We start from the raw sequence: 27,580 nt of genomic DNA, 5'->3' as shown, positions 1-27,580 counted from the left end.
GTAAAAGAGGCAGAAAATTCTAGGGAAAGAAAAAAGGAAATGTGTTACTGGAATCTAAACATTTTGTCAGGCCTTCTAATTAGAAAGTGAACTAACTATATATCCAAACAAATGAAAGCCCATTGAAAAATGTCACCCTTGTTTCATAAAATAGAGCATGAAGGCATGTTGATATTAGATTATCCTAAACATATATTTACAAAGCTCTTGTAACAAATCACGTTAAACAGCCCACAAGCTGATATTCCTTTGACTTCACCAGGATTCACTCATGTTCTTTTCTTCTTCCTTTGGGTGACGTGTAGCTTCGTCGAGCCTTGGAAAGTCAGCTTACTGAAACCCACCGTGGTCAAAGTGAACACTGCTTCTGTGATCTTGGTCAAAGCCTTGTAGTTCCTCCTCCTGTGAAGCTGGGAGAAGCCACCTCTTCATTGCTACCTCAGTGATCTTGGGAAGTTTGGTCACGGCACTTAGCAAGTGTCTAAACCATTGTCCGCATTTCCTAAAAGTTGATGGCCGAAGGCTGATATCCAGCTCAGTTAATTCCTTGAGGAGCCACAGGTTTTCGCAGAAGACGGTCCATCCTGCCTCACAGATGCTGTCGTTATAACTCAGGTCCAGCTTCTGCAGCCTGGCCAGGTGACCTGTCTGAATTACCGATGCTGAAAAACAAAATTACTCTGCTAAAAGCCAAGAACACATTCTAGTGCGACTGTTTCCCACTTCCAATAACACAACACACTAGCTCCAGGATTTGTAATAAGAGTGGCACTAACTAATAGAATGTTATTAGCTAGCAGTTTTTTTCAGGGCATTTGAAATTACTCTAGTAACACCTCTCTGCATTCCATGTACAGCTTGAAAATGAATTTTTTTCTCCTTCCAAATTCCAACCCAAAGAATGTCTTTTCTGGTTGAGCTCACGCTCTCTGCTCTCCTGGAGACTTTCTCTTGCTGCAGACTTTCTCTAATTAAATGTGAGGAGTGACTACTCACTGGCTTTAACTCAGGATCATTTGTGAACAGTCTTCTTGCTGTTTAATGCTGTTTCATTATTCATTGTTTATTTACTCATTTTTCATTCAACAGTTATTTGAGTACTTTCCATGGACAAAATATACTTGGATAATTTCTAATTCATGGGTCAATTAGAACCTTTCACACGTGGGTCAACTTTTCCTTTGAATAGCACACATTAGGAAGTATCACAGTGCTACCTAAAATTGCTTTTAATAAATAACTGTTAATGAGGAAGCTAAGAAAAGGAGCAAGGAGGGACAGCCAGAGCAGACGACATGTGCTTCCCTTTTCAGCCAAAAGCAGGAATGGATTAAAAAGATGAGATGGGCAGACTCTCAGAGCTGGAAGGGACCCTGGAGGGCTCCTCATTCAACCTCTAGATGGATGATCAGAGAAAAATCCCTCACAGCTTCTCTAAGGGGGACCAGCCCAAATCTGCCTGAAACCCCTTTCAGGCTGCCCCAGCAGAGGGAAGCAGCTCTCAGCTGGAGGAAGCCATGCCTCTGGGCCCCATCTGACCTTGCCACTGCCTATCTTCTGGGAATCTCAGCTCCTTCCACATGCCAACCATGCAGTGTTGGACAACAGGTCCCCTCAAATGTCCCCCTGTTAGGACTAAACATACCCTGGTCCTTCAATCATTTGTCACACATCATGGCTTCCAGACTGGGCAGGATGCTCCATTCCCATCAAGGCTTACTATAAAGCTTTAGTAACCAAGCCAGTATGAAATTGGTAAAAGAATAGATGCATAGACCAATGGAGGCTTCCCTGGCAGCTCAGTGATAAAGAACTTACCTACATTTTCCTCTCATCCCCTTAACAGTATCTTTTTCACAGCATAACTCAGTTTTGATAAAGATCTGTTTATCAATTTGCTAATTTGGTGGGCAGAGCTTTCTGTGTTATATCTTAAAAACTTTTTGCAAAATTCAAGTTCCCAAGTATTTTTCCTATATTTTATTCTAAGGTTTTACAGTTACATTTTACTTATCCATATTAAGTTATTTTTGTCCAAGTTGTGAGATATAGGCTGAAGTTAATATTTTCGTGTATGATAGCTCAGTTAATCAAGCACTGTTACTTGAAAAGACTTACTGAATTGCTTCTGCATTTTTGTCAAAAATCAATTGACCAGTTTGAAACCCCATGGACTGTAGCCTGCCAGATTCCTCTGTCCATGGGATTCTCCAGGAAAGAATACTGGAGTGGGTTGCCATTTCCTTCTTCAAGGGATCTTCCCGACCCAGGGATTGAACCTATGTTTTTTGTGTCTCCTGTATTGGCAGGCGGATTCTTTACCACTAGCACCACCTGGGAAGCCCTCATTAGTCATTAGGGAAATCCAAAATAAAATCACAGTGATTTGTGCCCATCTTCTAATTACAGTGTTTGGCCATAACACTTGTTTTGAAAACACGTATTTATTCCAACTAGATTGAAATATCAGAGAACAGTGTGAAGGTAACACGAATTTCTTGTTTGCTTACACATAATTCATCCACAGGAAACACCAGGTGAACAGAAAAAACTACACCCAGCTGAGCAAAGCCAGGAATAGGCGTAAACAAAATCCACACATGCACAGCCCTCCCAAGGACAAGGAGCCTTGCCCATCCACATCCAGCTCCAACATTCTATTCTATGTCAGATAATCCTCCTTCTTTCACCACCATATCTGTATCTATCTCCTTTTTCTTTTTTTTTAATGGTTGGCTGCACCTGGTGGCTTGCAGGATCTTAGTTCCCCAGCTAGGAATAGAACCTGCACACTCAGAAGTGAAAGCATGAAGTCCTAATCACTGGACCACAAGGAATTCTTCCATCTCATTTTATGAACCAGTCTCTACTGTGTATTTGATTTTAGAATTGCCTGTGTCTATTTAGCTTCCCAGGTGGCTCAGTGGGTAAAGAATCTACCTGCAAAGCAGGAGAAACAGGAGGGGCAGTTTCGATCCCTGGGTTGGGAAGATCCCCTGCAGGAGGGCATGGGAACCCACTGCAGTGTTCTTGCTGGAGAATGCCATGGACAGAGGAGCCTGTTGGGCTATAATCCATGGGGTTGCAAAGAGTTGAACATGACTGAAGTGACTGATCACAAACCAGCTTTCTCCCAAGCAGATGTCAGGGAGCAGGGAAGGTGCACAGAGGGCTTAACTCCAGGCCTCATTGCCTCCTCTGCCTTCCTTCCCCCAGGCTGGCAGGGCGGGCACACTGGGCTCTGAGTGTCAGGACGGCTTTGGAACCAGAAGATACAAACCCAGGAGAGCCATGTCCTCTGTCACCAGGGAACAGCTGCTCAGCCTCAGCACTTGAAGAGACATCGAAAGCTTTAGCATCTCCAGGAGCAGCTTCAGGTTGCCGCCAATACACTTATTCCAAGAAAGGTTGACTATTTTCAGAGCAGGGAGGTGAATGGAGGCTTCAGCTGAAATTGACAGCAATAAGAATAGCAATAACTTAGACTTCCTTAGAGGTCATAAACTTTGAACGAGAGCAACTTAGGCTAGGGCAACATATTATCACTGAGTTAAGACAGTTGTGGGCTTCCCTGGTGGCTCAGATGGTAAAGAAACCGCCTGCAATGCGGGAGATCTGGGTTCGATCCCTGGGTTGAGAAGATCCCCTGGAAGACCCACTCCAGTATTCTTGCCTGGAGAATCCCCTTGGACAGAGGAACCTAGTGAGCTACGTCTATGCGGTCACAAAGAGTCAGACATGACTGAGCAACTAGCACTTTCACTTTCAGAGATGTCTTAGTTGCAGCATGTGGGATCTAGTTCCTGACTAGGGATCGACCCTAATCGGTCAGTGGGTCCCCGGCATTGGAGTGTGGAATTTTAGCCCAGGGACCACTAGGGGAGTCCTGAGATCCAGCAGTCTTTGGATTAAATTGGGTGAAAGAGGGATATCATTTCTGGGTGTGGGCAGTGAAGAAGTGAAGTGACGTCGGTCAGTCGTGCCCGACTCTTTGCGACCCCGTGGACTGTAGTTTACAAGGTTCCTCTGTCCATGGAATTTTCCAGGCAAGAGTACTGGAGTGGGTTGCCATTTCCTTCTCCAGGGGATCTTCCTGACCCAGGGATCGAACCCAGGTCTCCCGCATTGCGGGCAGACGCTTTACTGTCTGAGACACCAAGGAAGCCCCTGGTTAAATGGTTAATTCACTATCAACTGGCATTTCTTTCCTTCATCTCAGGTTTAAGAAAGAGAGAGAGAGAAACAGTTTTCTCATCTAGTCAAGATTTCCAGAGTGGGTCCTGGTTTTACATATCCCAGTGGCTTCTGAAACTGAGACAAGGCCAAACCTTCCTAGAACTCTGAAACACCAAAATGTATTGTGTTTATTTAACTGCAGTTACAGAAACAAGGAAGGGAAATAATGTGTCTTGGAAAAATGTTTAAAGGAAATTGAAAGATTTTCTGCCTAGTTCTCAGTTTCCCCTAACATTAAAACTAACCAGAGCAACTTATTCACAAGGTATAGTCATTAATTACATTTTACATTTCCTTTCTAAGAAATGTTTGAGGGGTAGATATATATTCTTTTTATAATATCTAATAAGAACACCCCTCCCACTCACATGATAGAGACCTATCAATAAGAAATTGAACTTTTTCTTCTAAAATGATATACAGAAATATTTATATATTTACTTGATTTACTTCTTTTTTATTGTTGGTTTACTTCTTAATTCAAATGGAATAAAACAGATCTTCCTAGACTTCTGGTAGGATTGCATCCTGATATGGAGAAGGCAATGGCACCCCACTCCAGTACTCTTGCCTGGAAAATCCCATGGACGGCGGAGCCTGGTAGGCTGCAGTCCATGGGGTCGCTAAGAGTTGGACACAACTAAAGAGACTTAGCAGCAGCAGCAGCATCCTGATAAGTTGAAAATATCTTAAGTAAAAAATGAATTTAATACACCTAGGTCATCAGTATAGCTTTGCCTAACCTGGTGGGCTACAATAGTCCATGGGTTTGCAAAGAGTTGGACACAACTGAAGTGACTTAGCAAACCCGCACACAACCTACCTAAACATTCTCAGAACACATATTCATCCACAGTTGGGCAAAATCATCTTACACAAACCCTATTTTATACTTAAGTGTTGGATATTTCATGTAATTTATTGAATACTATACTGAAAGTGAAAAACAGAGTTGTCTGGGTACAGAGAGGTTGTTAAGTTTGCCTTTATGATGGCATGAGAGAGTATCATACCACATTATGTATCACTAGCCCAGGGGAAGATCAAAATTCTAAGTGTGATTTCCACTGAATGTATATTGCTTTTAGAAAGTAAAAGTCATTCAGTCATGTACGACTCTTTGCAGCCCCATAAACTATATAGTCCATGGACTTCTCCAGGCAAGAATACTGGAGTGGGTAACTGTTCCCTTCTCTAGGGGATCTTCCCAACCCAGAGATCAAACCCAGGTCTCCCGCATTGCAGGCGGATTTTTTACCAGCTGAGCTACGAGAGAAGCCCCTGCTGCTGCTGCTGCTGCTGCTAAGTCGCTTCAGTCGTGTCCAACTCTGTGCGACCCCAGAGACGGCAGCCCACCAGGCTCCCCCGTCCCTGGGATTCTCCAGACAAGAACACTGGAGTGGGTTGCCATTTCCTTCTCCAATGCATGAAAGTGAAAAGTGAAAGTGAAGTCGCTCAGTCATGTCCGACTCTTTGTGACCCCATGGACTGCAGTCCACCAGGCTCCTCTGTCCATGGGATTTTCCAGGCAAGAGTACTGGAGTGGGGTGCCATTGCCTTCTCCGAGAGAAGCCCTTACATCATCTTAAAGTCAAAAACTCTGAAGTTAAACCATTGTAAGTCAGGAACAATCTGTAATTCATGTCACATGATGCAATTTAGTGTAATATCTACTTGATTATGATTCTTTGATTGTGTAGCTATAATTGAAAAGAGTTATGCCTTCTGATGGCCCATCAGACTCACAGCAATCCCAATTTATATTGACCTCAGTGGAATTACAAGGTACTACAAATGTGAACCTCCAAAGTAGGTTATACAGCCACCCCTCCGTATAGACAGGGATATTGTTTCCAGAACCCGTCCATACTGAAGTCCCTTATGTAAAGTGGCATAGTATTTGCACATAATATATGCACATCCTCCCATATATATACTTTAAATCATTTCTGTGCTGTGCTAAGTCGCTTCAGTTGTGTCCAACTCTTTTCAACCCTATGGACTGTAGCCCACCAGGCTCCTCTGTCCATGGAATTCTCCAGGCAAGAACACTGGAGTGGGTTGCCATGACCTCCTGCAGGGTATCTTCCCGACTCAGAGATTGAACTCACAACTCTTATATCTCCTGCATTGGTCGGTGGGTTCTTTACCACTAGCACCACCTATATAATACCTAACACAATACAAATTCTATCTATATAAACAGTTGCTTGAATGAGGCAAATTCAAGTTTTGCTTTTTCGAGCTTTCTGGAAATTTTTTCCAAATTATTTTTGACCTGCTGTTGGTTGAATCCAAGGATTTGGAACCCCTGGATACAAAGGGTCAAGTCTGCATACTTTAAATGTTAAAGGTTAAATTTGCAAAAGCCAGAAATCATCCATGTGGCCTTGAAAGTCACTTTTAAAAGAGTGTATTTCCTGAAAAGAGGACAGACTGATACTTCAATATGCCTATGGCTGAGCCTTGGAATGAAATTCACTTGGAGGGAAACAGAGGTCTCCCTCTAGGGTGTTACTGTGCCAGTGTCTGCAGGGACCCAGAGAATCGCTTACCCAGGGCAGTAAAAGTCTCACTCTCCAAAGCGCAGTTGCTGATTATCAATGTCTTCAACACTGGTAAAAATCGGAGCCTGCTGAGTAGGTTTTCAGAATAGCTGCCCATCTCTTTGTTGGCAGATAAATCCAATTCCTGAAGACTCACGAGTAAAGGGATAACCTGAGCTGTTGAAACATCAAGAGTGACATGGCTTAGGCAGCATCTCACAAAGGGTCTCGGGAGGTGCCACAGTCTTCTTGATCAATAAGCATGACTCTTGGTTATGTGACCCCTGCCCTTCCTTACACACCGTTCCTCCCCACACACACCAGCCACTTTCCCCAGCATGCAGCTTGAGCTCTTCTCTAAGCCTCTCTCCAGGCTGGAATTAAAGAGCAAAGACTTCGGAGACAGAGGAAACTGGGTTCTCATCCTGTTTGTTGCTAAAGAACAGTGTGACTTTGGGTAAATTGCTTAACGTCTCTGAGCCTCAGTTTTCTTGATTGCCGGGAGCCAGTGTGAGGAATCCCGCCCGTGACAAGGTCATGAGGAAGGAAGCTGACATACGCAAGGCGTGCTCAGACTTCAGGGACCCCTCTGGAAATTCCTAAGCATGTACCCCAACAAAAATCTGCCGGCTTTTGTGCTCTGCTTTTCTGCTTTTCTGGTATTCTCTGGGAAAAAGTCAATTCAGGGTTTTAGTCTTCTGCATTTGAAAGGGATGTTTCAGTTAAACCCCTCTGATAGCTCTCTAGCCTGCCTAACAGGTTCCCCAGACCTCTTACAGCTTGTGAATTGCTTACAGCCCCCCAACCGCGGGAGGCACAAAGCTTAAAAGCATCTTAAAGATACAGAGCCTTTTCTAAAGAGTTAAAAATTATATTGGTAGAGGGTTTTCACTGTTGACTCAAGGATTGCTGCCAGACCTCCTTATTCTTTATCTTTTAGGCACCTGGAAGGATGTTAATGTAAGCAGGATGTAGAAAAAGATACATAGTAGTTTTGATGTTAGCAACACTAGACTTTTGAGTTAATTGCTTCTCTTTTGCTATAAATCACTGCACTCCCTCTACTTGTTATAAGTTGCTGTATCCTTGCTGTCTAAGAATGTAACTTTCTTTAGTGCTTTCCGAGAGTGGCACCAGACCTTGGGAAGATCAACACAAATAAGTCTTGTGGTTGACAAACCCTTATCAGAAAAAAGGCTGTAAAATGTTAATTGGCCCTTTTGGTTGGAAGATGATGTAAATTACCTAAGACTTGTGTATACAATTAGGTATGCAGAGAGAAAAGCCTGGTTTTGATAAGAGTCTGGACTGCTAACGCTGCATAACTTTGTGTTACCCATTGATCTCCATGTTTTATCAAAAGTATAAAAGGCCTTCTGAACAATAAAGGACGGGACCAGATTCTCAGACCAGTTTCTCGGACTAGTCTCGGCCTGGTTTCTCGGAAATCTGGCTCCCCCCGTGTCTCTCTCTCTCTCTCTTTTTCTCTCCCTTTTCTTCCCTCTGCTCTTTACTTTAATTTCAGGCTGAATTTCCATCTGGGGCGCGGAGGCTCGCCAGGTCTACTTATTTGCCCTGGTTATTAAGATCTGCGAGAAAGGGAGCTTAAGGCGAGGCACCCTTAGATATTCAAGCGGGCACCGGTGGCCCAACGTAGATGGTGCAAATTCCTTGTCTGGAATTTTATTGGTCTTCCGCGTAAACCAAGCTATTCAGCCCTCTTTCTCCACTTAATCTTCCTACTGCACTATAGTTTCTTAATCTAATCTTATATTAATAAATAAACAAGTCTTTCCACGCCAACGCCGTCCACCCTTCGAATTCCCTGGATCCACCGGGGCTGGACCCCGGCACTTGATGATAATAACAATAACTACTCCATAGAGACAATGGGAAGATAAAGTGACTTGGTATATATAAAGTGCCTGGTACAGTGCCTGGCACACATTAACTGCTCAGTTAATGTTTGATATGATCATTCTTTCCTCAGAATATAAGTCAGGAGTACTAGGAAGGCAATGAAATCAAGCAATCAGAACAGATGTCTGTTGGGACTTCCCTGGCAGCCCAATAGTCGGGACTGCACGCTTCCAATGCAGGGGGCCTAGTTCAATCCGGGTTGGGGAACTAAGATCCCACATGTGGCTACATTTTTTTTTAAATTAAGGTATGTACATTGGTTAAAAAATAATAATAATAACCAGATGTCTGTTGGTGACAGCACCAGAGTGGGGTCCTGAGGGCCCCTGCTGTGCCAGGAGGGACCCGTTTCCCTGTCTTTCTGCTGCTTTTCATGCTTTCAGGCCTTTGCCCTAGTTCTTCCCAGTGTGGGAAATATAGTTTCCTGGGACCCCTGTGGGGCTGACTCACCTCCTCAGAGCCTTCCAGGGCCACCAAAGCCAGAGGAATCCTGTGGTCACAATCACAGCGCCCTGTTCTCTTTTCCTCCCAGCACCCTGTTACATGACTTGTTTGTGTATCTATTGTTCATTTGCAAATCTTCTGCCCTCCCTCACTGAAGGTGAGCTCTGTGTGTAGAGGCTTCTTCCTGCCCAGAATGTGCATCAGAGTCTGGAAATCTGAGGCTCAAATGTTAGTGGAAGGAGAGAAGGACAGGAGAAAGGAAGGCGAAGGAAAGGAAAAAAGAGGGCAGGTACTTGTGATCCCCGCAGATGCAACCATTTCTCCCTCGTCTGATGCCCACAGCACGTTGTAGTCACCATGTGTACTAAGTCACTTCAGTCGCGTCCGACTCTTTGTGACTCCATGAACTGTAGCCTGCCAGGCTCCTCTGTCCATGAGATTTCCCAGGCAAGAAAACGGAAGCGGGTTGCCATTTCCTTCTCCAGGGGATCTTCACCATGTATTTGGTTTATTTCCGCCCCCACAAACTGAAGCCCCTGACTCTGAATTTCCCTTAGCCTGCAGCACAGGGCCTCGAACAATTAGATGATTAATCAGATGTCATTGGCTAAGTGATCCATAATTCCCTTTCTTTGAAGCCATTGAGAATGATCAGATAAAAGAATGTTCAATTCTTTAATATCACAAGGTAGAAAACAGGATGTATTTTCAATTCTGCCTTTTTAAAATTAAGCAGGAGGACCATGCAATTCTTATTAAATAACCATTACCTTTCTGGGGCTATTTACTCTATTGGTGGCCTCCAGATAATAGAGGCTAATCTCTTGGCTGCACTAGTGGTAACAATTCAAGTCCTCTAGCACTTTAATTTTCATCTGAGCAGCAAGATGAGATGTGAAGTTTGTGTTATTCAGTTGTAGCAGGGGAAATTCATTATTTGGAATCTGATGGACTGATAATTCAGGAGTGTCTCCGCAGGTATGACACTCATAAGTAAAAGAGATGCTGATCCCATCACAATTTCCATTTGAAGCTCAAAAAGGTATTGTTTACTATTTTAAAATCTTCATGAAAGACTTGAACTCACCTCATTTTCCCAAATTGAGGGATAAGAGTCTAAGAAACAAATTAGCAGGGCTAAAAGATCGATATTAGACCCAAAGACCTATTTTGCTGTTTTCTTCCCCCAATTATACGAAAAATGACAAAAATTTTCTTTTTCTCATTCTTTATTGATTGATTCGTTCAATCACACATTCAACAAGCATTTGCTGGGTGCCAGCTCTGTGCCAGAACTTGTGCACAAGCGGTAGAGAGATACTGAAGAAAACCATCGCTACCTAGGAGGAGCCCATCGTTCAGAAAGAAAGCAGAGCATGGCTGGTGTGCGTGGGAGTCAGCACAGTGTAGCTGGAGAAGTTGATGCGGGAAAGAAATAGAGAATGCAGTCAGAGTGACAGAGGAGCAGGAAAGCCATCTAGACTCTTGCAATAATTTAGGCATGAACTGACAGCGGGCTGGAGCAGGAGAGGAGAGGTCTAAACAGTGAGCCATGGTCAGACTCAGGATGTATTCTGAAGGTTTATTGTGGCTGCAGATGGAATAAAGCCCTTAATCTCTATGGCTGTGCTTGCTGTTAGGGGAAATCGCACATACGTTACCTGTCACAGGACTATATCTGTGGTAGGAAAGTAAAGGTAGTGACCTAAAATTGTAATTATGCACTATCCACTGAGTTTCTGTAACTTCACTTTATCTAAGTGCCTTGGCATAACCTGTGAGAGAGAGTGCCTCAACACCCTTCGTTTTGGCTTTCCCTATACATCCTTCTTTGTAATATGCTTTGTGACATTAATAGATTCATTTCTAAACAGCCACAGGAATTCAAAATTTCTTCCTCCTTCACAGATGTCTATAGGAGTTTAGATTCACTAACATTCACCAACTCAGTGGAGATGAGTCTGAGCAAACTCCAAGAGATAGTGAAGGACAGGGAAGCCTGGCCTGCTGCAGTCCATGGGGTTGCAAAGAGCTGGACATGACTTAGCAACTGAACAACAACATTTATTGGGCACCTAATATTTGCCAAATACTGTATGGGGACATTCACAGAACTTTTATGATGTGATCCTCCCAGTAACTTCATAAACAGTACATCTCAGATTTGCCAGTTTCCCAAACATATGCCAAGGCTCTGAGAGCACTCCCTCAGCTCTGCAGCACCTACTCACTCAGGGACAACACGTCGTCAGCCGTCAGCGAGCACTGGCGAAGATCCAGCCCCTCCAGGTGCTCCAGCGTGGCCAGCCCTGCGGTGTCTTCAAACCCTCCACCCAGCTCCTTGTTGCAGGAAAGGTCTAGTGTCCTCAGCTCACACAAATATCTAAAGGCAGCATCTACAAAGAAGGTCAAGATCCCACTCTGACATATTACAGGACAGTCAGCAGGAGTGGAGCAGGGCAGGGGGCAGGCGTGGAGAAGGGAGACTAAGAAAATACATGCACTGTGATGACAAAACCCCAAGTGGAGGGATAACTGTCTGCTTTGTACCACTAGCCCCTTTGGACCTGACAATGGCTTTGAACATTCTCCCTATGACCTGCATTGATTGCTAGTGCTTTTGCTCAGATTTCTGGAACTAACGGTCCTTCCTCTACTATCCTTGAGCACCAATACATTAGCAGCATTCTAGACTTAAACTGCCAAGGAGAAGGATAGGACAGGCTCTAGAAGATTCAAGGATAAAAATACATTGCACTTTATAGTCTCATGTAGTGGGGGTACTCTATATAGCAGAGCAAATTTTAACTACAGATGTCACTGAAGTTGTTTTTATCAGCACCAATTCCTTCCTACTACTAAGCATAAAATAATGCTGGCACTTTCAAAAGTAAGAGAGAAATGGAGAGCTTTAGTAGCACACTTTTATTTTGCTCACTGTCTCTCTCAAATCTAAAATACCCTGGCCTTTTCGGAGCTGGCCATTTAGTTTTGTAATTGTAAAAATACATGCTCACTGTAAGACTTGGAAAATCAATAAAACTTTTAATTTTAAATTACCCATGACCTCATTCCCCAACCTAACCTCTGTTTCTAGTTTGTTATATTTCCTAACAGCTTAAAAAATTAAACATAAAATTATATAGAAGCTTCAGTCATTGCTAACTCACCCAGTAGCTTGACACTCTTTTGTGACAATCCACACGAATGTAACTTCAAGACTTTCAGGTTTGAGGTACTTTTTAGTCCATGAGCAATACTCCTGAGACTGCCACCGATATTTCTGTTAATAGAAAGATCTAGTACTTCAAGGTTTTGCAGTCTAGGTAGCAACTGACCTGGAAGGAAAGAAATCCAAAGAACAATTCAGTAAAGATGCAGGGTGTGGGACTTCTCTGGCGGTTCAGTGGTTAAGAATCTGTCAGCAATGCAGGGGACACGAGTTCCATCCCTGGTCTGGGAAGATCTCATATGCCATGGGGCAACTAAGCTTGCAACGATTAATACTAAAGCCAGTGCTCTGGAGCCCACAAGCTGTAACTACTGAGTCCACACACCCTAGAGCCAGTGCTCCGCAAAAAGAGCAGCCGCACCCACCACAACTAGGGAAAGCTCACTCGGAGCAATGAAGACCCAGCACAGCCAAAAAAGCAGATGTGGGCATGAAAGTTGGGGCAGGCGGGGGCTGTGGTGGGGGGAGTGTTACATCTTCATGTGATCTGGGATATAGTGAGCTACTTTTTCAATTCGGGGTGAGAGGAAACACAGCCAATGTCAACTCCCAAGCTCTCCCATTATGGGCATCTTCACATTGTTCCTGGGAAAGACTCTACCAAACTCTACTTACCCACAAACACCCCATCTTCTGATGTGAGTGTACAGTCCACGAGCTCAAGTGTTTGTATCTTGCTCCCTTCTTGCAACGTCTGGAGGATCAGAGGCAAGTTTCCTCCCACTTTACTGTTCCAGGACAAATTCAACTCTTCAAGTTCAGGCAGCCCTTTAAGTGCTTCTCCTGTTTAAAAAAAAGAGAAAATGGTCCAAAGATCAGGTTGGTTGCCAGGTTCACAAAGCAGGGAGTTCATTTGAAAGTCAATACAACCATCATTTATAAAGTATTGAAGCCGGGCCAGGTCCTGGTTAGATGCTGGGGAACAGGGAGGAGAAAAGGACCCAGTTCCTACCCACGACCAGCAGGGTGAGCTTCTAGGCATAGCCAGAGTTCTGAAGCCATGCTCATAAGCAAAAATTGTGAAAAAAAAAAAAAAATCCACTTGTTGGTAAGGGGTGTGTGTCTGTCTTAGTCACTCAGTTGTATCCAACTCTTTGCAACCCTATGGACTGTAGCCTGCCAGGCTCCTCTGTCTGTGGGATTCTCCAGGCAAGAATATGGTAGTAGGTTGCCATTCCCTTCTCCAGGGCATCTTCCTGACCCAGGAATCAAACCCAGGTCTTCTGCATTGCAGACAGATTCTTTACCTGAGCCACCATGATTTTACCAAATCGTTTTTATGGTAGTAAATATTTCTACCAGTCCATTTACTTTCTCTCATCCACCCTCTTAAGGGATCATTATTGCTGAGAAGCTTGTCCAGAGGTAGAAATATAAAAGATTTAGAAAATAAAACACAAAAATTTAAATCGCCCATAATTTTATTCCCCAATATAACCACTGTTATATTTCAGCCAGAGGTAGAAGCAAAAGCAGGGCAGTGGCCATCACAGAGGAAAAGCTCACTCTGACATCAAGGATATCACATACAACTGATCCAACCACAGCAGGGAGGAATGAGTAAGTGAGCACTAGGCATTAGCAGCTCATGATGCCTTGGAATGCAAGCAGTTTATGACAGCCCTGGGGTAAAGCAGGATGCAGTGAGCAGGGGTGAAACTTAACATTTCTGGGGCCACTTCACACAGGAAACACTTGAGGGCTACAGAGTGGAAGCCGGGAGAGAATGAGGGGTCAGCGCTTAGGAATGAGTGTCATTGCTTTGGGGGCAGAACAGAATGGTGAGCTGCACACACGGAAAATATACTTTCTCAACATGTGGAGTCAATCTGAACACCAATTAAGAGTGTTGGAAGGTCCACTGAGTCCAGAAACCTCTATTCTACTGCTGGATACTGGGCGTGAACTTCTGCCACTGATTACTTATTCTATGGTTTAAGGTTTTTCAGGCTTCCCTTGTGGCTCAGCTGGTAAAGAATTCACCTGCAATGCGGGATACCTGGGTTTGATCCCTGGGTTGGGAAGATCCCCTGGAGAAGGAAAAGGCTAGTTCAGTTCAGTTCAGTTCAGTTCAGTCGTTCAGTCATGTCCGACTCCTTGCGACCCCATGAATTGCAGCACGCCAGGCCTCCCTGTCCATCACCATCTCCCAGAGTTCACTCAGACTTATGTCCATCGAGTCTGTGATGCCATCCAGCCATCTCATCCTGGCTCGTCCCCTTCTCCTCCTGCCCTCAATCCCTCCCAGCATCAGAGTCTTTTCCAATGAGTCAACACTTCGCATGAGGTGGCCAAAGTACTGGAGTTTCAGCTTTAGCGTCATTCCTTCCAAAGAAATCCCAGGGTTGATCTCCTTTAGAATGGACTGGCTGGATCTCCTTGCAGTCCAAGGGACTCTCAAGAGTCTTCTTCAACACCACAGTTCAAAAGCATCAATTCTTCGCCACTCAGCCTTCTTCACAGTCCAACTCTCACAGCCATACATGACCACAGGAGAAACCATAGCCTTGACTAGATGGACCTTTGTTGGCAAAGTAACGTCTCTGCTTTTGAATATACTATCTCGGTTGGTCATAACTTTCCTTCCAAGGAGTAAGCGTCTTTTAATTTCATGGTTGCAATCACCATCTGCAGTGATTTTGGAGCCCAAAAAAATAAAGTCTGACACTGTTTCTACTGTTTCCCCATCTATTTCCCATGAAGTGATGGGACCAGATGCCATGATCTTCATTTTCTGAATGTTGAGCTTTAAGCCAACCCACTCTAGTATTCTGGCCTGGAGAATTCCATGGACTATACAGTCTATGGGGTTGCAAAGAGTAGGACATGACTGAGCAACTTTCACTTTAAGGTTTTTGGAGTTCACGAGCCCCACTTAAACATGCAAATTCTTCAGGAATTTTAACAAAATAAGCCGATAAACAGGTATCATTTTGTATGCCATTGCCAGTCAATGGGGTGAGGCTTTGAACAGCCCTGAGGCGTGCCCAGGATCAGGGAGAAAGGGCATGATTGTCTGCAGTCCATCTAATATTGGAGCACTATACACTTACCATCCTGCACTAAGCAGTTGTAACAGGTGTAATAATGTTGGGATGACTCCTGATTTACTCTTTCTTAACAATCAAGAAAGCTGAGCACCGAAGAATTGATGCTTTTGAACTGTGGTGTTGGGGAAGATTCTTGAGAGTCCCTTGGACTGCAAGGAGATCCAACCAGTCCATTCTAAAGGAGATCAGTCCTGAGGGTTCTTTGGAAGGAGTGATGCTAAAGCTGAAACTCCAGTACTTTGGCCACCTCATGCGAAGAGTTGACTCATTGGAAAAGACTCTGATGCTGGGAGGGATTGGGGGCAGGAGGAGAAGGGGACAACAGAGGATGAGATGGCTGGATGGCATCACGGACTTAATGGACGTGAGTCTGAGTGAACTCTGGGAGTTGGTGATGGACAGGGAGGCCTGGCGTGCTGCGATTCATGGGGTCACAAAGAGTCAGACACGACTGATCGACTGAACTGAACGGAACTGAACAATAAACCATTTACTCTCCTACCCTTCTTATGCCCCATCTGCCATTAAGGCTGAGTAGAGTATGGATGATAAGAAAGCTCCTCCTGGTAAAGAGGATATAGAAGTCCTTCCAGAGAGGATAAATTCTTGAGGAGTGGGAAAAGGACACAAAACATCAGTGACAAGGTTGCAGACGCTCTCCTGGACGAGATGAGTTTGGAGTGAGTCCCAGGGTAGAAATCCACTTGCTGGGTTTCCCTTGTGGTCTGTGGTAAAGAATCTTCCTTGAAATGCGGGGGACACTGGTTCCATTGCTAGTCAGGGAAGATTCCACATGCTTCGGGGCAACTAAGCTCCTGTGCCACAACTCCTGAAGCCTGAGCGCCCTAAAGCCTGTGCTCCTCAACAAGAGAAGCCACCACAGTGAGAAAGTCACGCACTGCAACTAGAGAGTAGACCCGCTTGCTACAACTAGAGAAAAGTCTGTGCAGCGAAGACCCAGTGCCTACAAAAATAAAATTAAAATAAATAAATTTAAACATTAAAAAAAGAAAATTTAATTTCTGGTTCCTTAAGGTTGGAGGATCATGAAAAAGATTAGATTAGTCAAAAAAAAAAAAAAAAAGAAACTATACTTCTTTTCATGCCTGAGTAACAGTGTGTTAAATTTGAGACTCTGCTACATGATAACCAGCTGCTAACCTATGAGGCTAAATTGATCATAGAAAACCACAGAAAGGTAATTTTGGATGGGGAATTAGGGAAAGAAGGAATTATCAATTATTGAGTGCCTACTATGTGTCAAGCATGTAGTAGGCACTTTATAAAAATTATTTAATCCTCACAATTTTTTGAGGTGGATATCATCCCCATTTCAGAGATGATAAAACCGAGGCTCGGGAAGGTTGTTTTGTCCATGGTCACAAAAATAGTTAGAAGTGGGACCAGGATTTGAACTAGGATCTGGCCATTTTCTAGGGAATGATTAGAGAGAAGTGCATCTGTGCAGACTCAGTCGTGTCTGACTCTGTGACCCCCATGGATTGTAGCCCACCAAGCTCCTCTGTCCATGGGATATTTCTGACAATACTGGGGTGGATTCCCATTTCCTCCTCCAGTTTAGAGAAAAGACATTGGCATAAATTTTGTTGCTTTTACAGAAATCTTTGCCGAGATGTAAATGATCAAAATACATAACTGAAATAAAGACTTGAGATGAAAAGAAGACTAAAAAAGTATGTCTGGCATCTAAAATCAGCAAGCATTTCAGTAAAGCAGCTGGGTTAGCAGCATGACAAATTTTAGCCTACATTTTAGGTTATTCAACGTTCAACATACAAAACTAACTTAATTGAGGTTCTGGTTCTACTTAAATCATTGCTTTTATTTGAAAAATCTTGTTTTGATCAATTTTTAAAAAATAGGAATGGGAAAAGAGAAAAGTATTTTGAGATTGGAAAGGATCTTAATTTATCTATCCCAACTTCTCTGTGTTACAGATGAGGTAACAGATCCAGAGAGAGCAAATTTTGCAATTATTGTTTCCATTTAAACTCCCTGAGACCAGAGGCTTGGTCAGCCTGTTCCCCTCTTTATCCCACGGCTTAGCGCAATTCTGGGTGCAGGTTACACAGTTCTCTAGAAAGTATGCAAATGCTCAACACAGCATTGCATCCTGTACGGACAGCGCTCTCATCCTCGTCCATGGGAATCCAAGGGGAGTGGGCACCCAGGTGATTTGCCCTTGAGGGTTTGGATTGCAGAGATCCTTCCAGGCAAGCACTCTCTCAAGGGAAGCGTTCATCATACCCAGTGCCCGAACATCATCAGCGGTGAGTCTGCAACTACTCAGCCTCAGGATTTTTAACTTGCTGACAAGATGCATTTGCTGGGTGAGTACATGGAGGTTTCCACCTATGACATCATTCCAGGAAATATCCAGTTTTTCCAAGTCTGGGAGAGAAGGCAGCAAAGCAACTAGAAGTGAACACAAGAAAAGGCAGATTTACATGTGGAATTTGTGATTTGTAGTAAACAGGATTCATGTACTGGATGGAAGGAGGATGGATGGGCTGACTTTCCGCACAGCAGGGCTCCCTCAGGTGTGCAACTGGAGACGTCGTGATATTACATATCCTATTTCTTGGGACCTTTTTTATTTCTGCCAAATAACTGCATCCTGAAAAGGCAGTGGTGTTTCTGTGAGATTCCATAAGAATTCCTTTACTGTGGTGGAAACGGCAGTTCAGCTACAACTGTTACTACTGCTGTCACTACAGTGTGTACACTGGTCCTTTTATTTTGCAAACCCTCTAACAACCATCACTCTGTCATTCTATTGGACCCTCAGGCCGAAGGCCCGGGGAACACTCCATTGGCCAGGACTGCTCAGACAGTGCCCGTTAACTATTTTTTCTTATCTAGATCACCTGGGTATCACCATCTTACAAACCTCCTTTTATACCTACATGGGCCAACATGTGGCGGTTTAGACAGGCACAAAGCCTGACCAGAACCTTCTCTGAGTCTCCTCCATTGCTCATGAAAAATGAAATTACTCTCTGTGAACAAAATTCTCCAAGGTTATCTTTATCTCCTGCGGCAACAAGACTTGAGTGGAAATGCCAAAGTCAAGGCTGGAAGGTGTCTTTGCTTGCTTGCTTTTAAATGGCTGTCTTGGATGTCAAAATAGTGGCAGCAGTTAGACATCACACAGTGAGCTTCTAGAGTTACAGGAACAGCAATTCCTGACCTTCCACCATTCTGAAGAAATTCTGAAGACACACTTAGGGGCAAAAAAATATGTTTATAGTTTTGTTTTTTTTTTTACCAGCGTTCAAAGTGTTAGTCACTCAGTCATGTCCTACTCTTTGTGACTACATGTACTATTGTCCACAAGGCTCCTCTGTCCTTGGGATTCTCCAGGCAAGAGTGGGTTGCCCTTTCCTTCTCCGGGGAATCTTCCCAGCCCAGGGATGGAACCCAGGTCCCCCACATTACAGGCAGATTCTTTACTGTCTCAGTCATCAGTTCAGTTCAGTTCAGTTCAGTTGCTCAGTCGTGTCCGACTCTTTGTGACCCCATGAATTGCAGCACGCCAGGCCTCCCTGTCCATCATCAACTCCCGGAGTTCACTCAAACTCACATCTGTCAAGTCGGTGATGCCATCCGGCCATCTCATCCTCTGTCGTCCCCTTCTCCTCCTGCCCACCAATCCCTCCCAGCATCAGAGTCTTTTCCAATGAGTCAACACTTCGCATGAGGTGGCCAAAGTACTGGAGTTTCAGCTTTAGCATCATTTCTTCCAAAGAAATCCCAGGGCTGATCTCCTTCAGAATGGACTGGTTGGATCTCCTTGCAATCCAGGGGACTCTCAAGAGTCTTCTCCAACACCACAGTTCAAAAGCATCAGTTCTTCAGCGCTCAGCCTTCTTCACAGTCCAACTCTCACATCCATACATGACCACTGGAAAAACCATAGCCTTGACTAGATGGACCTTTGTTGGCAAAGTAATGTCTCTGCTTTTCAATATGCTATCTAGGTTGCTCATAACTTTTCATCCAAGGAGTAAGTGTCTTTTAATTTCATGGCTGCAATCACCATCTGCACTGATTTTGGAGCCCAAAAAAATAAAGTCTGACACTGTTTCCACTGTTTCCCCATCTATTTCCCATCAAGTGATGGGACTAGATACCATGATCTTCGTTTTCTGAAAGTTGAGCTTTAAGCCAACTTTTTCACTCTCTTCTTTCACTTTCATCAAGAGGCGTTTTAGTTCCTCTTCACTTTCTGCCATAAGGGTGGTGTCATCTGCATATCTGAGGTTATTGATATTTCTCCTGACAATCTTGATTCCAGCTTGTGTTTCTTCCAGCCCAGCGTTTCTCATGATGTACTCTGCATATAAGTTAAATAAGCAGGGTGACAATATGCAGCCTTGACGTACCCCTTTTCCTATTTGGAACTGTCTGTTGTTCCATGTCCAGTTCTAACTGTTGCTTTCTGACCTACATACAGATTTCTCAAGAGGCATGTTAGATGGTCTGGTATTCCCATCTCTTTCAGAATTTTCCACAGTTTATTGTGATCCACACAGTCAAAGGTTTTGGCATAGTCAATAAAGCAGAAATAAGTGTTTTCCTGGAACTCTCTTGCTTTTTCCATGATCAGGGAAGCCCAAAGCTCTTCAGCAATTTAATTTTGTTTACCATGATCTTAACTGTTACAAAGTATGAAAGTCTATTGAACACATTAGAAGGCAAAAAACTAGGATTCCTGGGACGCGCTCTGGAAGATTTCAGTTCAGTGGGTTTGGGTGGGACTCAAGTGTATGCATTTCCACAGGTTCTGCAAGATTCTGACCCGTACACAGGCATTTGAGAATCACAGGCACAGTTACAGTTTCCTGTTAAGAGATCTGTCTCAAATGTAATGGCATGGATTTTAATTAAAATAGTCAAGGACAGCCCCCGCCCACCCCGCCTCACTCAAAAACAGTTCTTTTGATTCCTCTGTTGGTAGACACATTTAATGTGATTAAATACTTGACTTAAGATGTCCGAAAAAAGAGAATCTTTAAGAAGGTGATGATGGTGTTGTTGAGGAGAAGGTTGTTTGCAATCAAACTCTTGCTAGAGTGTCACAAACAGTAGTTGCTCTTTTGTGTAAAAAAAAAAGTGTGAGCAATAATCACTAGGAATGATACTTTTCATCCCACAGATAACAACATGATGCCCCTTTAAATTCCCAGCAGGGCTTACTTTTATGGACGAGTTTATATCATATATAGGAGGAGATGAGTTTCAGAGAGTTAGAGGTAATTAGTAGAGAGGTAAAATTGTTCAGGAAAAAAGAAACCTCCCACCTAAATTTGGGCTCAAATCTTTGAGACTTGAGGAAGAATCAATTGACTTTTTTTTTTTTTAAACAGCAATGTAGCTGCTCTTCCCGAATTCTCTAGGCCACCCTGCAGACCTCAGGTTACCAAGTGAGGATGGAGCACTTTGCCTGCTCATCTCAGCCCTCTGTGCCCTCTGTGCCTCTGGATAAGGTCGACTCCATACAGACCCGTCTCCCTCACATCCGCTGTTGTCAGTCTGCAGTTGTTCAGATCTAGACACTTGTTGACAGCCTTTCTGCCTAGCTTCTGCAGAAACCGCTCATTTTCCTCCATCCTGGATCTCGGTTCTGTTTCTGAAGTGAGAGTCTTGGCTGTATGATAAGAATAAAGAAGACTTTGCTATGAATGACAGTATAAAGATGAGACACATGAGAAGACAGACAACTGTGACCTAGTCCTTTGTGAAACCTCAACTCAGAAGGGGACAAAACCTGACCTCTGTCCCTGTGGCTGGTGCTCAACACTGGCTGCTCTAGGGACCCTTTTCCTACAATGGAGCCTGAGGAACTCAGGGGATTTTCTTTCATGGCCTGACCTGGGCTTCTTGCATGGAGACTGAATCATGTTCCTAGATGAAGCGGTAAACTTGTTAGCACCATGTTTAAGACAGCTCTGGTGGAAGGATGCACAGACATCTTTGGTGAACGCACTGCTGGGGGAGGTGCCCACATGCTGGCCTCCTAACAGGACAGACAAGGAGGGGGAACATTGCAGTCCCCCCTGATGAGCTTCAGATGGCTGAAAGGAGCAAGTGAAGCACTTGCTGCTCATTTCCTAGACCCTTCAACTAATAAATCCAGACAGTAGTGCTACAAGAGCTTTTGTATTTTCTCAACTCCTGCCAGAGAATACCTCAGAAAACCTCATTTGTCTTTGTTACTAGGTACTTTTTTTTTTTAGGGACATATGTGACACCCTTGCCAAGTTCCTCTGTAATAATGCTGCACTATGTCACTAACATTTAAAAAGATTAAATAAAAATAAAAAGCTATAATTTTGTGTGCGTGTTACTTTTTTGTCAGGGTTAGTAGAGTATTATTGTACATTTGGAACTTATGCTTCTGACTCTTTGTGACTCCATGGACTATATTAAGTTTATTAATTAATAATTAATTTTATTGTCTACTACCGCATGTGTCAACATGTAAGCCACATGTGGGACATACTGTACTTTTGTAAGACAAAATGCATAAGCATGTACAGACAGTGACTTTAATTAGGGACTTCCCTGTTGGTGCAATAGTTAACAGTCCACGCTCCCACCACAGGGGGCATAGGTTCAATCCCTTGTCAGGGAACTTAAATCCTGCATGCCATGTGGTGAGGCCAAATAAATAAATAAAACATATACAAACAGTATGCATACTGGAATCCAATAGGAAAGCATGAGTTCCAAGTGTACAGTAATACTCTACTAACCCTGACAAAAAAGTATACAAATCATATAGAGAAAAAGAAATATATTGGCACCGGTGAAAATGAAAAGATAGCAGCATTACCATAGTAGTAAATTTAGACTAAAATATTAGCAGGATAATAGACTCCATCTCTCTTCTGCAGCGGGTCTAGTGGCTTGCCATTCTTAAGAAAACCACCTACAGGCCAACCTAGGATGGTTGGTGTTGCCACATTCTACCAGTAAGAGGCAGCATCATCCACCCACCGTTTACCTCTTCACTCTGGCCTTCAATTTTTATTATAGTAAGCTGTATACAAGGTATTTTATTTTGGGTAGGGTTGCAGATTTAAGAAAAACAAAAATACCATGTCCAGTTAACCTTAAACTTCTGGTAAACAAAGAATCATTGTTTAGTAAAAGTACATCCCAAATAATGCAGGTATTTTTCTTTTTCTGACAACCCTAATTTGGGGTGGATCATAGGAGAGTTATGGATGAGGGGGACGAGGACAGACTGCCTCTTATATGCCAGTGAGGACAGAACATTTTGTGTACACTTGATGCAAGGAGTCATAAGCACACTGTCTCATAGATTTGGAAGCCGAGACTCAGACTGTTAATTGGTCAGCAGCAGAGTCAGAATTTGAACCCAGAACAATCTGCTCCAAAGCCCGTTATGTGTGTGTGCTTTTTAAATATTTGTGCTTAAATTTTTTTCTCTGCATTGTGTCTTGTTGCACTCCTTTTTGTCTTTTAGCTTTTTTATCTCTGTAGCTTCAACCTACAACCATGCTCAAGTTCCAGCTTCACCAAGCCTTCTTTTTTGTTTGTTTTCTCCTCAAGCCACTGTTCTGTCAATCATTTCCTTTACTGTCAAATGTTTGAAAAGAGAGGAGCGTGCTGGCCCCACTTCTTCAACACTGTTACCGATTAGTCCTCTACATTCTGGTTGCCACGCTCACCTGGCCAAATAAATTGTTTCTCCAAGGTCACCACCACCAATGATGTATGTATGGTCAGGCCATTAAGGATGGTTGTTCTCTTGATCTCTATCCATCCCCTACTTGACCAGGCCCTGCTTCCCTCACATGACTATCCAATCCTCTTAATTACAGGACTTAATTAGTAACTGCCTGCCTGCTTGCCCCCTGCCCCAGCTGCTGGTTTCCCTGGTTACTGATGAGCCCACCTCCCCTATAAATGGTAGCCTCCTCCTCCTGGTGAATATCAAAGACTGCTGCCATGTTCTGCCCATTGTCTGTCACACATGGTGGGGTGTGACTCCAGGACCTTTGTGTAAGATGCCCATAACCAATGAACACTGATGTCTCTGTTGCTGTCACCAGGCTTTTTCTTTGGTCTTAAGTCTGGGCAACTACAAGATTTGCAGGCCAGTGGGGTGCAGCCCAACAACCAACCAACTGACAGATTCTGAAATCCCTTTGCAGACCACACCCTACGTGGGTGCTCTGTAATATATATTTTATATGATTGGCAAGTCCAAGGCAGCACAACTGGAAAACCTAGATCAACTCGTGGGTCTATCAGGTAAGCAAGTCATTTAACTTCTCTGAGCCTTGGTTTACTCATCTATAAAATGGAAATTATAATTCCCACCTGGTTCACTTATCAGGCATGTAGTGACTTAAAGTTGCTGAACCTTCCCAGGAAGATGGGACTCTACAATACCTTTGACATGATACATACTTTTTAAACATTGTTGAATGAACAAATAGCTAAATGAGTGAATGAATGAATATTAGCTTTATAGTTCCTCAATTACCAAAATCAAGATGATAAATCTTTATCAAAACACATAAGTATAAATATGAGTACCCATTTTTGAGGCCCCCACACATCACCTTACAGACCATATGTATGTTTTTTTAAATCTATGAAACTCTTCCTTCAAAAAATATCTTATGTGACAGCTCAGTATATATAACAAATGAGTCAGATCTGCTACAGGTTGGCTGTTGCTAAAGGAGGGCTGGCACTCCGTGGAGGGGGCAAAGTAACCACGTGTAAGCAGCTCTGTGGAGTGATTCGGGGCCTTTTCTGGCTGCTGTTCTGCTGAACCAAGTTCTTGCTTCTCTAGGAGATTCTGTGAGCCAAGCAGGATCTTTTCATTAGGTTCTTTTCCAAGCTAAACCTGGAGAGGTTGGCTTCTGTTGTTTACAACCAAGAATCCTAATGCTCTCGTAAAACATGATTACGTGTTTGTAATGTGGGTGGTGCGGTACAGGGAATCAAGATAACAAGTTCCTGTTAACAAGGAGCTACCTGTCTGATGGAGGAGACAGATGAAAGAGCCACGGTCACAGTGCAGAGAAGTACAAGGGTGGAGGGCAGCAGGGGTGCCAGGTGGCCCAGGGTAGAGACAGTAAGTGCTTCAGTTCTTGGGATGGGCGTCGGCAAGCTTCCAAGTGAAAGTATTAGTCGCTCAGTCATGTCCAACTCTTTGCAACCCCATGGACTGTAGCCCACCAGGCTTCTCTAACCATGGGATTCTCCAGGCAAGAATACTGAAGTGGATCGCCATTTCCTTCTCCAGGGGATCTTCCAACCCAGGGATTAAACCCAGGTCTCTCGCATTGCGGGCAAGTTCTTCACTGTCTGAGCCACCAGGGAAGCCTAAGTGAAATAAATTGCGCCTTAAAGATGAGTCAGCCAGGTGGGTGGTCAGGAGGGAGGGATAAGTGGGGGAGGGGTGCAGAGGGAGGGTAGAGACACAGGGAAGGTCTTTTTCGGCACAGGGACCCGCTCTGGGGGAATGTGGCCAGATCAGGAAACTGCAGGTAAATCACAATATCACCAGTAGAGGAGGAATGTGAGGTTGGGGGAAGGCAGAGGCTGTGAAGAGATATTCAGCTTACCACAAACACCATGAAGATCATGCTTGAGAATATAGACTTTCTCTTCAAGGCAAGAAAGACTCAGTGAAGAATTTCAAACCGGTGGAAGACATCTGTGGTTTAGAAAGAGCACCCGGCGGAAGTGTCGGGGACAGGCTGGCAAGAGAGCAAGATCAGGAGGAGAGAAACCAGGTAGGAAACAGCAGCAGCGGTCCATGCAATAGACAAGAAAGCCAGGACAGCAACAGAGAGGACCAGCTAGGTCCCAGAGCCATTTGGGGGACAATTCATGCAACTCCAGGGGCCACTGAGTTTGGGGAGAAATGAACATGGAGATGCCACGCACATCTTGAGGGGCTGGTATTCGCCAGCTGAGATAACCAGCTGACCGCACTGTTAATTTAATCATGATAATAGGTATCCACTGGGGCTTCCCAAGTGGCTCAGTGGTAAAGAATCTGCTTGCTGACAGAGGAGATGCAGGTTTGATCCCTGGGTTGGGAAGATCCCCTGAAGGAGGAAATGGTAACCCAATCCAGTGTGCTTGCCTGTGGAATCCCATGGACAGAAGAGCCGGGCAGGCTACAGTCCATGGGGTTGCAAAAAAGTCAGACATGACAGGGCAGTACTACATGGGTATCCATTAACCACGTTCCCAAAGCTCCAAATCATACTTTAGAACAAATAGCAACAACCTTCTGATTGTCTTCTTTTAAAGACAGACTTCTTAATTTTCTACTTTCAAAAATGTATTCAAACTGCTCACAGGTAAAGTGATACTTCTGGTATTTGGAACAAATAATCTGACAGATGTGGGGGTAAGTATAAATGAAATAAGACTGGCCATGGATTGATAATTGTTAGAGAGAGGTAATCATGGGGACTCATTCTCTTTTACATGTGTTTGCATGAGAAGTATAAATGTTTTTAAAAATACACTTACTCTAATAATATACTGATGACACTGGATATGTCATGACTTTAGAGAGAGGGTGGCAATATTTTCATAACCCTTGAATTTGTAATCTCTGTGCTGGGAACTTTCAGCTATTTAGTGTAACACAGTGAAGAAGAGAACAAGGGACTGGGAAAGCCAAAGATACTCACCAAAGGGCAAAAAAAGGAACTTAATAATTATGCCATAGGCATGGAATGGAATATTATGCCACTGTCAAAAGTAGGGATATGAACGTCATGTAACCATGTGAGCATTGAACAGTATAATAAATCCCAGAAGGAGGATCACAGCTCCATGTAAGCTCAGGAGGCTTTTATAAGCTCTTCCAATTGTACAAACCATGTCCGTTTGGCCTCTGCTGCCTCTCTGACTAGTCTACTCCTCTCACCCTCTATCCATCTCTCATCCTGCTTCAGCATCCCTAACCTCCTGGCTAGCTCTCAAGCACTCCAGGCTCACTCCCATATTGGGCCTTTGCATTTACAGATCCCTTTGCCTGGAAAGCTGCTCCCCAAAATATCCATATGGCTGGCTTCATTCATTCTACGTGGCTGCCTTTCAGATCTCAGCTCAAGAGTTTGTTACTAAATCAGAAACTCCTTCCTGCCAACTGCATCTAAAATTACCCCAGCCCATCATTCGCTATCTCCTTATATTGCTTATTGGTCTTCATATGACTTATCACACAAAAAGTATGCCTGCTTTTGGTCCCTTGTATATATAAGGTTCTCTTTTGTGTGGCTATATTTCTAATAAGCGACTGGCACGTAGGAGGTACTCAATATTTGTTGACTGGTTGGTTGACCATAAATATATGCATATGAAAAGAATCTGAAAAGAATCTTGAAGAGATAGCACTTTGTGTTAAAATGAAACTGGGTATTTTTCTCTAAACCTTTCAGTGACATAACTACTATTGATAATTTAAAAGTAAAATGAGCAAATTATTTAAAATATTCAAAAAAATAAATGTTTAGAACAGATTTCATTATATTAGGTGTCATTTAACTCATGTCATCTCTTTAGGGGAGAATGCTAAGTCACTTCAGTCATGTCCAACTCTTTGTGACCCTATGGCCTGTAGCCCACCAGGCTCCTCTGTCCGTGGGATTCTCCAGGAAAGAATACTTGAGTGGGTTGCCATGCCCTCCTCCAGGGGATCTTTCCAACCCAGGGATCATAACTACTTCTCTTGCGACTCCTGCGTTACAGGCTGATTCTTTACCTCTGAGCCATGGGGAAAGCCCTTAGGGGAGAAAACTGATCTAAAAAATTAAGAAATAACATCAGGCAGAAGCTTACCAATGTCTAAGGAGATTGTCTTCAGCGTCCTGTCCTGGGGTTGGGAATCAGTTGTTTTTGGGTCAATGCTCTCTTTTCTGCTTCCAGCTTTGGGGAACCTGGATTTTGACCCCCTGATGCTCTCGTTGACAAGTGGAGCCTGGGGTGTAGTTTCTCCATCTGAGGAACTTTCCTTCCCTGTTCGACTCATGGCCAAGTTGAACAGGGGCTTTCTCAATACGCCATCTTCCTGTGGTTTTCTGTTTTCTAGGATTTCAGGAAGAGAAGAGAATAAGACC

At 43.7% G+C, this 27,580-nt stretch overlaps 1 protein-coding gene across 2 annotated transcripts; it reads right to left on the bottom strand.

Moving 5' to 3' along the window:
• Positions 1 to 330: 330 nt before the first annotated feature.
• LRRC31 (leucine rich repeat containing 31) lies at positions 331 to 27,492 on the bottom strand. Of its 2 annotated transcripts, XM_068985583.1 has the most exons (9): positions 27,303 to 27,492; positions 20,956 to 21,099; positions 17,697 to 17,864; positions 12,994 to 13,161; positions 12,317 to 12,484; positions 11,378 to 11,542; positions 6,792 to 6,959; positions 3,281 to 3,448; positions 331 to 662 (listed from the first exon to the last, which is right to left on the bottom strand). In XM_068985583.1, exons 1-9 carry the CDS (start codon positions 27,490 to 27,492, stop codon positions 331 to 333), a joined length of 1,671 nt encoding a protein of 556 aa, XP_068841684.1. The 2 variants fall into 2 exon arrangements, with proteins under 2 accessions (XP_068841684.1, XP_068841693.1); XM_068985592.1 differs by lacking the exon at positions 17,697 to 17,864.
• Positions 27,493 to 27,580: the final 88 nt, after the last annotated feature.

The sequence above is a fragment of the Capricornis sumatraensis genome, chromosome 1 (assembly GCF_032405125.1).
Source record: "Capricornis sumatraensis isolate serow.1 chromosome 1, serow.2, whole genome shotgun sequence".
NCBI lineage: Eukaryota > Metazoa > Chordata > Mammalia > Artiodactyla > Bovidae > Capricornis > Capricornis sumatraensis.
The sequence above is the reverse complement of the archived record's forward strand: the minus strand, read 5'-3'. Positions and strand labels throughout refer to the sequence as shown.

Coding starts and splice junctions, on each gene's coding strand:
- LRRC31 (XM_068985583.1), bottom strand. CDS start 27,492: ATGAGTCGAACAGGGAAGGAAAGTTCCTCAGATGGAGAAACTACACCC. Junction 17,865..20,955: donor AGCGGATGTGAGGGAGACGG/GTCTGTATGGAG, acceptor GTTCACTTCTAG/TTGCTTTGCTGCCTTCTCTC. Junction 13,162..17,696: donor TGATGATGTTCGGGCACTGG/GTATGATGAACG, acceptor TTTTTTAAACAG/GAGAAGCACTTAAAGGGCTG.